This window comes from Lissotriton helveticus, chromosome 5_2 (genome assembly GCF_964261635.1).
Source record: "Lissotriton helveticus chromosome 5_2, aLisHel1.1, whole genome shotgun sequence".
In the NCBI taxonomy this organism is placed as follows: domain Eukaryota; kingdom Metazoa; phylum Chordata; class Amphibia; order Caudata; family Salamandridae; genus Lissotriton; species Lissotriton helveticus.
In genome coordinates this window covers 4,175,201-4,188,674 of record NC_136066.1, presented here as the reverse complement: position 1 = coordinate 4,188,674, position 13,474 = coordinate 4,175,201, and the positions used below count along the sequence as shown (strand labels likewise).

At 48.0% G+C, this 13,474-nt stretch overlaps 1 protein-coding gene across 2 annotated transcripts in view; it reads left to right on the top strand.

The window, feature by feature from the left end:
• GLE1 (GLE1 RNA export mediator) overlaps positions 1-13,474 on the top strand; it is a 171,872-nt gene that overhangs the window by 87,318 nt on the left and 71,080 nt on the right. For both annotated transcript variants that reach the window (XM_078646606.1, XM_078646607.1), the window contains one exon: positions 9,610-9,800. In XM_078646606.1, the coding sequence (XP_078502732.1) occupies positions 9,610-9,800 (191 nt within the window). The remainder of the gene's footprint in view (positions 1-9,609; positions 9,801-13,474) is intronic.

Below are 13,474 nucleotides of genomic sequence, written 5' to 3'. Positions count from 1 at the left end.
AGCATACAGACCGTAGTACAACATCCATCATCCAGTATGTTGCAATTTGACAATGTCACCTGCAGATAACACCTGTCACAGTACAACTACTATGCACAATTAATCAACTTGGTACATTTGCAAATAATCGATCAAGGACTTCCAGTAGTCTTTGGGCTTGGAACCAGCGGGCAGCTCCTCCTCATATGTTTGCAGAGCGTCTTTACAGTAAGTCATATCCTGAATCCACTGTTTGACTTTTGGGATCTCTCTACTACCCTAGCGTAGCGATATTCTACGTTTAGCTAGGAGTAGAGCAATTATGCAAAATTTGGGCTTAGTAGCACGCACACCTTGAACGTGGCCCAGTAAACCAGGACGAATAGTACATACAAAGTTAACTCCCACCATACTACCTAGTACCTTTGCAACTTTTACCCAATAATCATTCACTGCTGTGCAGTACCATGCAAGGTGTATAAAATCTGCTACTTCAGCTTTGCAGCATTGACATCTAGCATCTGTACGCAGACCATATTTACAAAGCCTGGCTGGGGTGTAGTAGGTTTGGTGTAGATAGTTATAATGCAACATACGTAGATTTCCATTAGGCGTTAGCATACCAGTTGGAGACAAGATATAGCCCATTCCTCCTCTGTAAGTGGGTCACCAGAACATCATTCCATTGCCTTAATGCGTGGTGCCAGCTATGTCCTCCTGTAATTTGATGTAGAGTTTAGGTACCATGTGCGTGTTACGAAGTTCGGTAAGAATCAGTTGTAACACTGACAGCTGTGGTGGCTCCGCAGGTTAAGAGGGGTATAACTTCTTGACCGCTCCCTGTAGTCTATAATATGTGAAGCGAAACAGTAATGTCTGATTGCTAATGTACGTAAGGTCATTGGGTGTTCTAAATGTGCCATTGTGGTACAGTTCCCCCATAGTATCAATGCCCACTTGTTTCAGCAGTCCCCTGCCTACCTCTTCCTGAGTAACTGAAAGCTCTGGGTGATGAGCTTGCACTTTGTTTTTGTTCGAAGAAGTCTTTTCCAGTCACAAGGTAGGTGACTCCTCCTTTCGGTGATAGTGCGCATGGGCATAGACTCCATTGTTAGATTGTTTTTTTCTGCCATAGGGTTCGGATGTGAATTGCTGTGCTCCGGTTCGCCACCGTTTCTCGGCTTCCCTTCGACGCGCAATCCACTACAATCGACTGTTTTGTTTCTCGATCGTGTTTTCCATTCTCCGCTTATCGTTTCGAACCAAGAATCTTCGTTTGGAAAGCTCATGGTGGGCCTTTGGACCTACCCGCGCCGGGCTCACTAGCAGTCGATGTAACCGACTCTATTCAAGCTCTGTCCCGGGTGTCGCGTCAAGTTTACGCACACCAACCTGCACAAAGTGTGCAATCTCTTTCCCCGGAACACGACGAGAAAGACTGCGACGCATGCCGATCGTTTCGATCAAAGAAGACGCTTTGTGACCGCCAGGCTCCACGCCACGAGATGCAACACCAAGGCGGCTCCGTACCGGACATATTCAGAAAAGATTCCGACCGAAAAGAAACACGCTCAAGGAGCCGAGGAAGAGGAACATGTCTGTGTCCGAGGCAGACTTCGACATGAAAGAAGATGAGCAAGTTACACCGGGTCAGCGTACCATGAGTACAGTAACCCCCTTGCCCCAACAACCAAAACCAAAAAAGGCTCCTGTCCGTCCTCTGCTTGCGGGCCAAGGTCGGCACCGAAACACAAAGAAAAGACTTCCGGCTCGGGCTCGAGTCGGCCCCATGCCGGCGCCGGGCCAAAATTCTTGACGCCGAAAACCAAGCATGTCCTTATTCCATCTTTGTCTAAGCCTAAATCTTCGGTGTCGAAGAGTTTGGAGGAGATACTTTTGACGCCGAAAACTGGAAGCAAAGAGAAAAGGAGTCCGACAAAAAGCCTCAGTCCAATGTTCCGGATCCAAAGCAAAAAGAACTGGTTATGAACCCAGATACTGGACATATTCATGCCAAATTGTCAGAAAAAAAGAAAATTGGCCCTTCAGGATCAGCATCACATGCCCCTGAAGAAAAGGAATGTGGTTACACACCCATCACCACCTTATGTGCCACCTCCTTCACCACCTTATGTGCCACCTCCTTCACCTACTAATCCTCAACTGCACATTACCCCCATGAATTCACCACTATCACCTGATCCACAGGATAATGGGGTTTAGGATCGGTCACAAGATGTTGAGCCATGGGAGGATTATGCTACTGATCCACATACAGACTCTGACCCTGACTTATACCCGTTCAGGCCCTACCCTCCTGATTACGATACAGGTTACATTAAGCTTCTTAACAGGGCTGCTCAATACCATGGGGTGGAGCTACATAAGGAGGCTTAGAGGAGGACATCTTGTTTGAGACCTTAAGCTCTACTCAAAAAAGTACACAAACATTACCAATGCTTAAGGGGATGCTTAAGCATGCAGATGAGGTTTTCAAAGACCCCGTCAGGGTAAGAATCCTCACGCTCCGGGTTGAGAAAAAATATAATCCAGCACCTACTGACACTGCTTACATCAAGGGTCAGCTGCCCTTAGACGATCTTGCGCTCTCTAATGCTCGTAAGAGAGCGAACTCACAGACCACAGGAGGCCCCTCCTCCTGATAAGGAGTCAAAGTTAATTGATGCCGCTGGAAAAAGGATAGCCTCACAGGCAGCTGATCACTGGCGCATTGCCAATGCACAGGCTTTGTTAGTCATATATACGATAGAGCGCATTATGATGAGCTGGAAAACCTTATCCAGTTTCTGCCTGATGAGCACAAACGTAAGGCAAATGATCTTATACAAGAGGGAAAACTTATCACCAATACCTCCATCAAGTGCGCATCAGATGCAGCTGACACAGCAGCACGTGCAGTAAACACCAGTGTGTTGCTACGCAGACAAGCATGGTTAAGAATATCAGGTTTCAAACCTGAGGTACAGGCCTCCATTCTCAATCGGACCTTTGATAAGGAACACCTCTTTGGCCCAGCAGTTGACACCTCACTGGAAAGATGAAAAAAGACACTGAGGTTTCAAAGTCCATGGGGGCTTCACAAGTACCTACTAATAGAGGTTCCTTTCGCCGTTCCTTTTACAGGGGTGGTTCCAAAAATGTTACCACAGAAAATCCCTCCTCCTCTTCCAAAGACAACCACCAATGGCCCTCTTCAAGAGGAAATTTTAGAGGAGGTTTTAGAGGAAACTCTTAAGGGAAGAGGCAAAGGCAATTCCACACGCACTTCCCCCGCTAATAACACACAGGGACTTCCTTCCGCTACCCCCGATCATTCCACTCCTGTCGGGGGGACATCTCTCTCAATTTCTCCCTGTCTGGAACAACATCACCTCCGACAAATGGGTTTTACAAATTATCCAGTATGGTTACTGCCTGGAACTTACACTCCCCCCAAACATTCTTCGAAGATCACATGCAATGTCACAGGAACATCTTACCCTTTTAAGAAAAAAGTTCACTCTCTTGTTACAAAAAGGAGGAATAGAACCAGTCCCACTAAAACATCATGGGACCGGGGTATAATCCCTGTACTTAATTCCCAAGAAGGACGGCTCTCAGGCCTATACTAGACCTCGGAAAACTAAATCTAGACATTCAATCAGACCACTTTCACATGGTCGCTCTCCAACAAGTGCGTTCGCTCCTTCAAAAAGGTGACTTTCTGTACACTCTGGACTTAAAGGACTCCTATTTCCATATCCCAATATATCCTGCTCATCGCAAATACCGAAGGTTCGTAGTAGCAGGACAGCATTATCGGTTCAAGGTGCTCCCATTCAGAGTAACTACCTCGCCCAGAGTTTTCACCAAGTGTTTAGCAGTAGTCGCAGCTCCTCACATTCATGTCTTCCCATATCTGGACGACTGGCTCATAAAAGCCAGCTCGCTAAAAAGCTGTCTCCATCAAACTCTCAAAACAGTGCAGTTGCTTCACGATCTTGGATTCACAGTCAACCTGTCCAAGTCTCATCTACAGCCGTCCAACACACAGGTGCATCTGGGAGCCACAATAGATACACAAAAGGCTTTGCCTATCCCAATCCAGCCAGAATCCGCAACATGCAGACTCTAATCTGCCAGTTCCAGCCTCAACACTCATTGCCAGCGCGAGTGTTCATGCAGTTACTAGGGATGATGGCGTCCTGCATCCTAATAGTCCCTTAAGCAAGACTTCACATGCGTCCCCTTCAGGACTGCTTAGCACCTCAGTCGAACCAGGCTCAGGGTCTGTTATGTTGTGTTTTGTTAGATTATATTTATAGAGCGCCAAATCACCAAAGGTCTCTACGGTCTGTTATCATAACTAGTGTTGGTGTGCGTCCGCACCCATCGCTGTCTGTAGTGGTGGAACATGCAAAACCTTTCCAAGGGCGGCCCTTCATCGACCCGGTTCCAAAGATAGTGCTAACAGCAGACGCATCGCACACCGGCTGGGGAGCGCATCTCCAGACGCATACAATTCAGGGCATGTGGAGCCTGCAGCAAAAGCAGCTTCACACAAATCATCTAGAGCTGCTAGCGATTTTACTAACGCTCAAAGCTTTTTAAGTTCATCTAATAGGCAAAGCTGTCCTGATCCATACAGACATGACAGCAATTTACTACATACAGAAACAAGGGGGGGACACACTCACTACAGCCAGCACAGACCATCTGGAGACTGGCCATCCATCTCAGAATGTTTTTCCTTGGAGAACACCTTCCAGGAGTAAACAATCAGATAGCAGATCTGCTCAGTCATCAAAGACAATAGATTCATGGATGGGAACTCCACCCTCAAGGTCTCCTCCCATTCTTCCAAATGTGGGGATTTCTAGACATAGATCTGTTCGCCACACATCTAAACGCAAAATGCCCAAACTTTACATTCCGGCATCCACACCCCTTGTCCAAAGGCAATGCACTATGGATGAACTGGTCAGGAATATTTGCCTATGTTTTTCCGCCTCTCCCACTCGTTCTATTAGTGGTTCGCAGGCTCAGACAGGCGCCCCTCACATTAATCCTAGTTGCTCCCACATGGGCTCGACAACCCTGGTTCACAACCCGTTGGAGCTCTCAGTAGTTCCTCGCCAAAAACTACACCTCATTCCCAATCTCCTCACCCAGTGCCATGGAGAGATGAGACATCCAGATCCCAGCCATCTCAACATTGCGATCTGGCACCTGAAAGCTTAGAGTTTGGCTACCTTAATCTCCAGTCAGACTGCATGAACATGATCAAAGTGGCTAGACGTCCTACCACAAGAGCAAGCTCTGCAGCAAAGTGGATGCAATTTGTGATATATTTTATAAACCATCAAATGGAACCACTGGACGCTTCAGTCAAAACATAATTTGCTATTTACTGCAGAGTTCCAAATTCGCGTACTCTTCCATACACTTACATCTTGCTGCAATAGTTGCAAACCTACAGAACAGACAACATCTGTCTCTTTTTAGAGTGTCTGTCATCAGAGCATTTATGGAAGGACTTAAGAGAATTATTCCTCCAAGGCTTCCACCTGCTCCAGTGTGGAATCTCAACATTGTCCTCACCAGGCTATGGGTCCACCCTTTGAACCATTATATAGATGTGAAATATAATTTCTCACTTGGAAGGTAGTTTCCTCATAGCTATCCCATCTCTGGGGAGAGTGGGTGAGCTTCAGGCACTAACCATAGAAGATCCATTCTTACAAATACATCAAAACAAAGTGGGATTTCTACCAAAGGTCATTTAGGCTTTTCATATCCGCCAATCTGTTGAGTTGCCTGTGTTCTTCCCTCAACCAGATTCTGTGGCAGAACATGTTACACACTTTAGATGTGAAAAGAGGAATTCTTTACTATATAGAAAGGACAAAAGCTATCCGCAATACAAAACAGCTATTTGTCAGCTTTTGCTCCACCACATAAAGGCAACCCGATATCAGAATGAGGCATTGCAAGGTGGATAGTCAAGTGCATTCAAATATGCTATGCAAAAGCAAAACAAACGTTTACAGTTCCCCCTAGAGGACACTACACACAAACTGGGGGCTTCTATGGCATTCTTAGGAAATATACCCATAGATGACATATGCAAAGCTGCACCATGGTCTACACCTCACACATTCACAAAACACTATTGTGCAGATGTGTTAGCAAGACAGCAAGCTAATGTGGGCCAGGCAGTTTTACGTACACTAGTTCAGACCACTGCAACAGCTGCAGGTTAGCCACCGCTTTGGGAGATAACTGCTGTATAGGCTATGCAAAGCATGGCTCAAACGGAAAATACTTCTTACCCAGTATGCATCTGTTCTTGGCATGTAGAGCTGTAGAGTCGCATGCGCCCACCCGCCTCCCTGGGTACCCATACCTGTTGTAGCACCATCTTACTTCGATACATATATTCTTGAACATCTCTTACTAACTCCCTTATCACCCTCTGCGGCAAATAATCTAACAATGGAGTCGATGCCCATGTGCACTATCACCGAAAGGAGGAGTCACCTACCTCGTGACTGGAAAGACTTCTTCGACCAAAAACAAAGTGCAAACATCTGGACCCAACACTAGATGGCGATCTATGCACAGCATCTGACTCTACAGCTCTACAGGCCAAGAACACATGCATACTGGGTAAGTAGCATTTTCCTTACTTATCTTTCATACAAAACACAGGTCCGCATTTGGACATTTTTAGGAACAAAATCTCGTAACATTGGTTCCAATGGGAAAAAGAGAGTAAGCGCTTTACAGGTAAGTAAACAACCAGCAAGTATGGCTTTTGGGGGTTAGGACCAAGGTTTCACAAGGTCCAGATAAGCACACAAACTGCACCACCAGCGGCACTGGGGCGGCAGTGTACAGAGTGCAGGGCCTAATGTTAGCCATTGGGGCTAGGAGACACCTTGGTTGGGGGCTGCTCACGGGCAGGCCACTCGATTTTGGGAACCAAGCCCCTAGGGTTAAGCTCAGAGCAAAGGGGTTCCCAGGTCAGCACCAAGTTCACAACACCAGCGGTGCATAGGCAGCCGGGTGCAGGGTGCTTAGGAGGGGTCAGGAACCTAATTCAAACCTATGGAGTTTGCTGGTATTTAATTTTGGATGCGGACTCGGTCCAGGACGTCTTCAGGGAGCAACCAACAGCAGAGCAGGTAAGTTGCAGGGCTCGGGGACATAGGGTGCACCTCAGGTTCTCTTCTCCAGGGTGCAGGGTGCAGGGCGACTGGATGCAGAGGTGCCTTTTGAGGTCGGATTTCACCTTACCGGGCCACTGGTGGTTTGGGGAGGGGCTGGCGAAGTCTCCCTGCAGGGGCTGCAGGTGACGTCTGGGAGTCCTGGAGGGGTCATCCCATGGTGGACCCGGACTCTGGAGCGCTGGGGGACCTCGCTGGGAGCGTTGGGCCACTTCGACTCAGGCCGTAAGCTGCAGCTTCAGTGGTTGTTCCAGGCATGACGTTTCTTCGCCCTTAGTAGGCTCAGAGTCTTAATTTGAAGTTTTTTTGGAACAGAGCAGCTGTTTGCAGGAGATCCAGTCTTTGTTGAAGGCAGTCAGTCCTCCTAGGAGTTCTGGAGGTCACTGGATGCAGGACAAGACGACTTTAGGCGCAGGATCTCTGGAAACTGCAGACGGGCCGGTAGAGCTGGGGCTAAGTCATTTCTTCTCCATTGTCTCGTCTGCTATGAGACTTCTTTTGTCCTCCTTCGTAGGTTGCAGGAATCTAGGGAGGCTAGGTTCAAGGTCCCCCTAAATTCTACATTTAAGGGCGTTACAGGGGTGTGCAGGTCGGGACCAAATTGGTCTCTTCCTTGGGGTGAGTACACCCCCTGTTATCCCACGCTCCAGTGGGAGGGGGGCATGAGCCTCTCTCTAATAGGCTGTGCCCCCTCATCTTCAAGATGGCGGGGACCGAGATGTGTGCTTCACCTCGCTTCCCCCACCTGTGGGGTGCGGTTGGCAAAGGTGGGCACACCTCTCCTAACTTGGTTTTCCTGCCGATTCACCAGCCAAAGTGGGGGTCGGAACCGGTGGGAGCCAGTTGCTGGGGGCAGCAAAAACCAGCAAGGAAAAGTTACAAAGGCAGCAGGCCTTTGACACTTACCCTTCGTGGGCGCAGCCCATCCTGGGGGAGGAGGCATGACACCTCTGCCCAGGATGGGCTTTGTTCCTGGACCCAGACAGCCAAGGCCCTCTACCCGGGGGTCCAGAAACCCGTCTGCTGGTGGCAAATAGCGGGCAGCCATCTAGTAACCATACCAGGTCGTTTTTCAGCGGGCGTCTCTAAGATGCCCTCTGAGTGCATTTTACATTAAATCCTACACTGGCATCAGTGCGGGTTTAATGTCCTGAGAAGGTTCAATCCAAACTTCCCAGATTTCAGCAAAGCCATTATGGAGCTGTGGAGTTCGTAATGACCAACTCCCAGACCATATACTATGTATGGCTTTACTGCCCTTACAATGTCTTAGAATGGACTTACAGACTGTAGGGGTACAGGGCTCATGCACCTGTACCCTCAGCTGGGGGCTAGTGCACCCTGCCCAAGAGGTGACTTCTAGGCCCCAGGCAGTGGGTTTCAGGCATGGCAAAGAGAGATGTGTACCATGTCGACTCTTCACTTTTATCTTCACCAAACACACAGCTGGCAATGGCAGTGTGTGTGTCAGGGTACAGGACCTCTAAGGCTGGCACAATATGTGCTGTAGCCCTTTGAGGCCTTCCCTGCCCACAGTGCCCTTTGTACCCATGGTACCTTTTACAAGGGGCTTACCTGTGGCCAGAGATGTGCCACTTTTGGGTACAAAGATACAGGAAAGAATACAGTCTCTGGAACCTGATTGCAGGGACACAGGGCAAATCAAGTTGAAGTGAATCAGTAGTCTGGCAAAAAGTGTGTGTGTGTGGGGGGGGGGGTTACTGTAACAGAAACCCACTTTCCTAGATACTCCACATCTACTCTTGATGTAAATGTAACCCCAAAGGCGGTTTGGCGTCTGCAGTGCAGTAGTTTGTTCTCCAGTCCTCAGGGTAGATCTGCTGTAGACAACATTCCATACGGACAGACCAACGTCATTACCCCAACTACTCTGACACCACACCTCGGAAGCCATTCTTTCGATACCTTTACTGTACAGACTGTGCAAGAAGTGGTTCATGGGAGGTGTGGCTCCTGGCTGTTGGAGAAAGGGGTTCCTGAGTACCATTAGATGGTTTACTAGTCTGTTTTCCTGAGCTTCGAACGCCTCCTAAAGTAACGTGAGAAGTGTTCCAGGTTACTTGAGTACAGTACTGTCTGCGGCAGTTCTACTCACTCAAGCCATTCAATTGCATTTAGTGGTGGCCTGTCAAGGGGAAAGTGTTGGGAACCCCACAGATGTGGAACTGTTTTGCTTGGCAAGTGTCTGGGTGGATTTGTGGAGGACGGAGCATACACGTTGAAGAAACACGTGTCAGGCATCCTTTTGACATGACCAGTGTTCAGGTGTTTCCAAGAGAAGTGAGTTAACGTTTTACTGTAGAGCTTGGAACCCCTTGTTGAGGGTGTGTGCAGTGATCTTACTGTTTCCCCGAATGTAATTGGTTTATAATATTTACAGAAACAAGGCGAGGAGGAAGTGGCCTCTCACCATGAGGCAGCGTTCCCTATCGCTGTGGTGGCGTCTGGAATATGGGAGCTGCACCCCAAGGTCGGGGACCTTCTGCTCGCTCACTTGCACAAGAAGTGCCCCTATGCTGTTCCTTTTTACCCTGCGTATAAGGAGGGGACCCCTATGGAGGAATATCAGCGGTAAGTGTGTATTGTTGACTCTAACCCCTTCTGAGATGGAAGGGTCCAATATCTCCTTAATCATGCAGCCTATACGTGTAAACAATGAATCTGTAACTGAGTGGCATACGCACTAAACATATACAACGTGTCTGAAAACGAGTGGCAAAGACGAGGAGCCAGGTGCAGGGAGCAGACACGGATTGAATCACTGAAACGACCATTGAACAGGAGAGCGGCGTTGACCATCACCGCAGTCACTGCATCTTAATGCACTAAAGAGGAACACGACTGGTTTGCTTGTGAATATCAATAGATGTGTAATGGGCTTTGAGACCGTTTATTCAAACGCACCTCCTCTATATTCTTCAGGGACACAGGGCCTTGCAAGCAAACAGAACAGAAACACTCGGCCGCTGATGGCTAGAGGCGGAATGTCTCGCTATTATCTGGGACTTATGTTCCCCATATGACCAAGCCACATAAATCAGAAAAGTTTAAATAATGAAGATACTAGTGCGTGAAGTTATACGTATTTAATACAAAATTATTCATATACTTTAATTTCTTATGTTGACAATTTATACAAGTACAAAGGATAAGAACTTAAACTCAGTAAGTGACACAACTTGGAGCTTCATCCCGTAACAAATTCATTCTTACTACTCATCCATATCTACTCACACCCAAAATCACTCAAACCATACACATACTAATATCACCTAACACACAATATAATATACCTCCTTTGGTATCCACAATACACATCTAGGTTCACAAGTTCAGAAACAGGAGCAGGAGACCAAACATCCGGATACAGAGGAGCAGTCGAACGCTTCATATGTTTCTTAGTATTGAATGGGTTCCTTTAAAAAAATATATATATTTAGAACTAGTTGGTATAATTCAGGTGTCTTAATCAATACTTTGTCCTGTCTATATTAACGTAGGCTTCTCAATCAGAAATTGTACTCTTGGTGTAACCTGCGCCAACGCCTGTTTCGGTGACCACTGCAATAAGGGTTACACCTTCATCAGGGCGTTCATAAGTGATGTTCCAAAATTCAAAGTGGCGTGGAATAAAGGATGGAAAAAGAAAACAGGGCGATCCTAAAAATGGAATAGTGGCTTGGTCAGTGGATTTAGATACAGAAATCAACCCACTTTTTAAAAATATGTGGGAATCGTACTAAACAGCAGCCCGAAACGTTTATCACCTTCTGTGCGTTCCATGCAAAAAGACAGGTGAAATTCCAGAGAGAGGAGATAGTGGAGCGTCTCAATCCTAGTGTTCATTCTAAGCCAGAAGATGTGACCGGCCAGTGAAAGAACCAAGGAGGAATGAAAAGGAAAATAAAAAAAGAGCTCAACAAGTATACCTGCCAGGCAAGCTATTGGCGTGATAGCCCTGTCACCCGGTGAGAATAGGGTATTGAATCATGTAACATACTCACATATCTAGCCGCCAAATATTATAAGAGTAAACATACGCCTTGCTAGATAAACTCTAATAAATGGGCCCAACTACATTGAGCGCCCAAAATCTATAGGGGAGCAAGAACGATAAAAATCAGAATGAGCTTCACATGGTGAGCTGACCACATTTAATCTGGGGCTGATAAAGATAGGGGGGTGTACCCGAGGGGGGCCCTCACCTGAGCAGCGGATGTCAACCGTGCGGTCCGGTTCGTGGGGCCTGGCCGGAGACACCGAGGAGTTTCACGTTCATATTTCTGTTAGGCAGCATACAATGGGTAGAACGATTGGGCTTGAGGAGGGGCTGGGGTTCATCAGGACCGTACACCACCATGACAATGGGGACTACGCTCTTGAGCTGGAATGTAAGAGGGTTAGGCTCATGCGCCACGCGATACAGGGTCCTCTCATTCCTTTGGAGGCACCACGTATCTGTGGTATGCCTAGAGGAAACTCACTTGGATGAGGCAAAGAGCCCAGAGGCTCGTGTAAAAATGATGGGGTAGGTCTTTCACTCATCGTATTCCATTTACGCCAGAGGAGTACTAATGTGGGTCGCCCCGGGAACACCGTTCGCTCTGCAGTTTATGGAGGCGGACATCAATGGCAGATACATCCTTGTAACCTTGTAAGGGTGAAGATAGACGGCAGGGAACTAGTAATACTAAACACATATGCCCTAAATGTAGACGATCCAGATTTCTCACTCCCTCCAGGAAGTCTTGGTTTCGGAACTGGAGGTGCCGATTATATGGGTGGGTGATTTCAATTGCGTGTTGGACCCAGAGCTTGAGAGGTGCCCACCTCAGAGGTACAAAACTCCGAATGACCCAGAAACCGAGAGGTAATGGGGAATTTAGGGGTGCAGGATATTTAGCGGCAGAGACACCCCATCCAGAAGATATATATCTATTCCCGCACTCAACAGCCACAGCAGGCTAGATAGAGTGCTGGTAGCAAAATCAGATCCCGACCTGTTTCCTCCCCGATCACTTGCATGGTCTGTTGGGGTATTCCCGCCCAACGTCCGAGGGTCTGGCGGATGCAGTCGGATGTCCTGGATGACCTGCGGGGGAAACAGCACATAGAGGGAGCTTTGGCGGACCATATGACTCTCAAACGGGAAGGTGCAGACATTTCTAGGGCCACCAAATGGGAGGCCTTGAAAGCAGTAGTGAGAGGGGCGTGCCTGAGTCTGACGCGTGGGTTCCGCAAGCAGGTGCAGCGCAAACTAGGGACAGAGGTGGCTGCCTTGGTGGAGGTACAAACCCGGGACCGGTCGGACCCATTAGAGGAGGCCAGGGAATTGGACATACGGACACGCATAGCGATATATGGGACATGCTAGATAAGTACACCCTTACCCAATAACGACAGTGTCTAAACAGGGAGGTGTTATAAGTCAGGGCACTTACTAGCCTGGATCCCCGACGTCGCCTGCAGCCTCTGCACGGAGACCCTCCCAACCGCGAGTGGCCCAGTAAGGTGAAATCTGACCTCAAAAGACACCCCTGTATTCAGCCGCCCTGCGCCCTGGAGAAGAGAACCCGACGTGCACCTACGCCCGAGCCCTCCAACATACCTGCCCAGGTGTTGGTTCCTCCCGGAAGTCTTCCTGGACCAAGTCTGCAGCCAAAATCCAAAACTGGCACCTCCCATTGAAAACAGGGCACCCAATGCCAAAACAGCACCCTACACCCAGCCGCCGCTGCGGGTGTACTTTGGGTGCTAACTCTGATTCCCTTTGCCCTGAGCCTAACACCAGGAGCTTTGCTCTCACAACCTTGTGGCCTGCTCGTGAGCAGCCACCAACCGGAGGCCCTCTATCCCCCATTGGATAAAGTTGGGACTCGGCACCCGGCCGCCCTAGGGCCGCTGAGGGTGCTCTGAGAGTGCATCCTTGACCCTGGGGGAACCCTGGTTCTAACCCCAGAATGCCAACTCCCACAACAAAGTACTTATTTGTTAACCGATAACTTAATTTCCCTCCTTAGGAATACATTGACTGTTTTTCCTTGAAAAATGTTCCAAGTGTTGAGTTGGTTTTGTATTGAACTTAGACATTGCTTACTTACCCTTTTCTCTAGGAAATGTCCCAATGTGATATCTAGGTGTATCACACTAGATAGAAAAAGTAATTCAGAAAGTAATCTGCAAAGTAATTCAAAGTAATCTAACGGTACTTTCCACTATATTGAAAGCATTTGCAAACCTGTAAC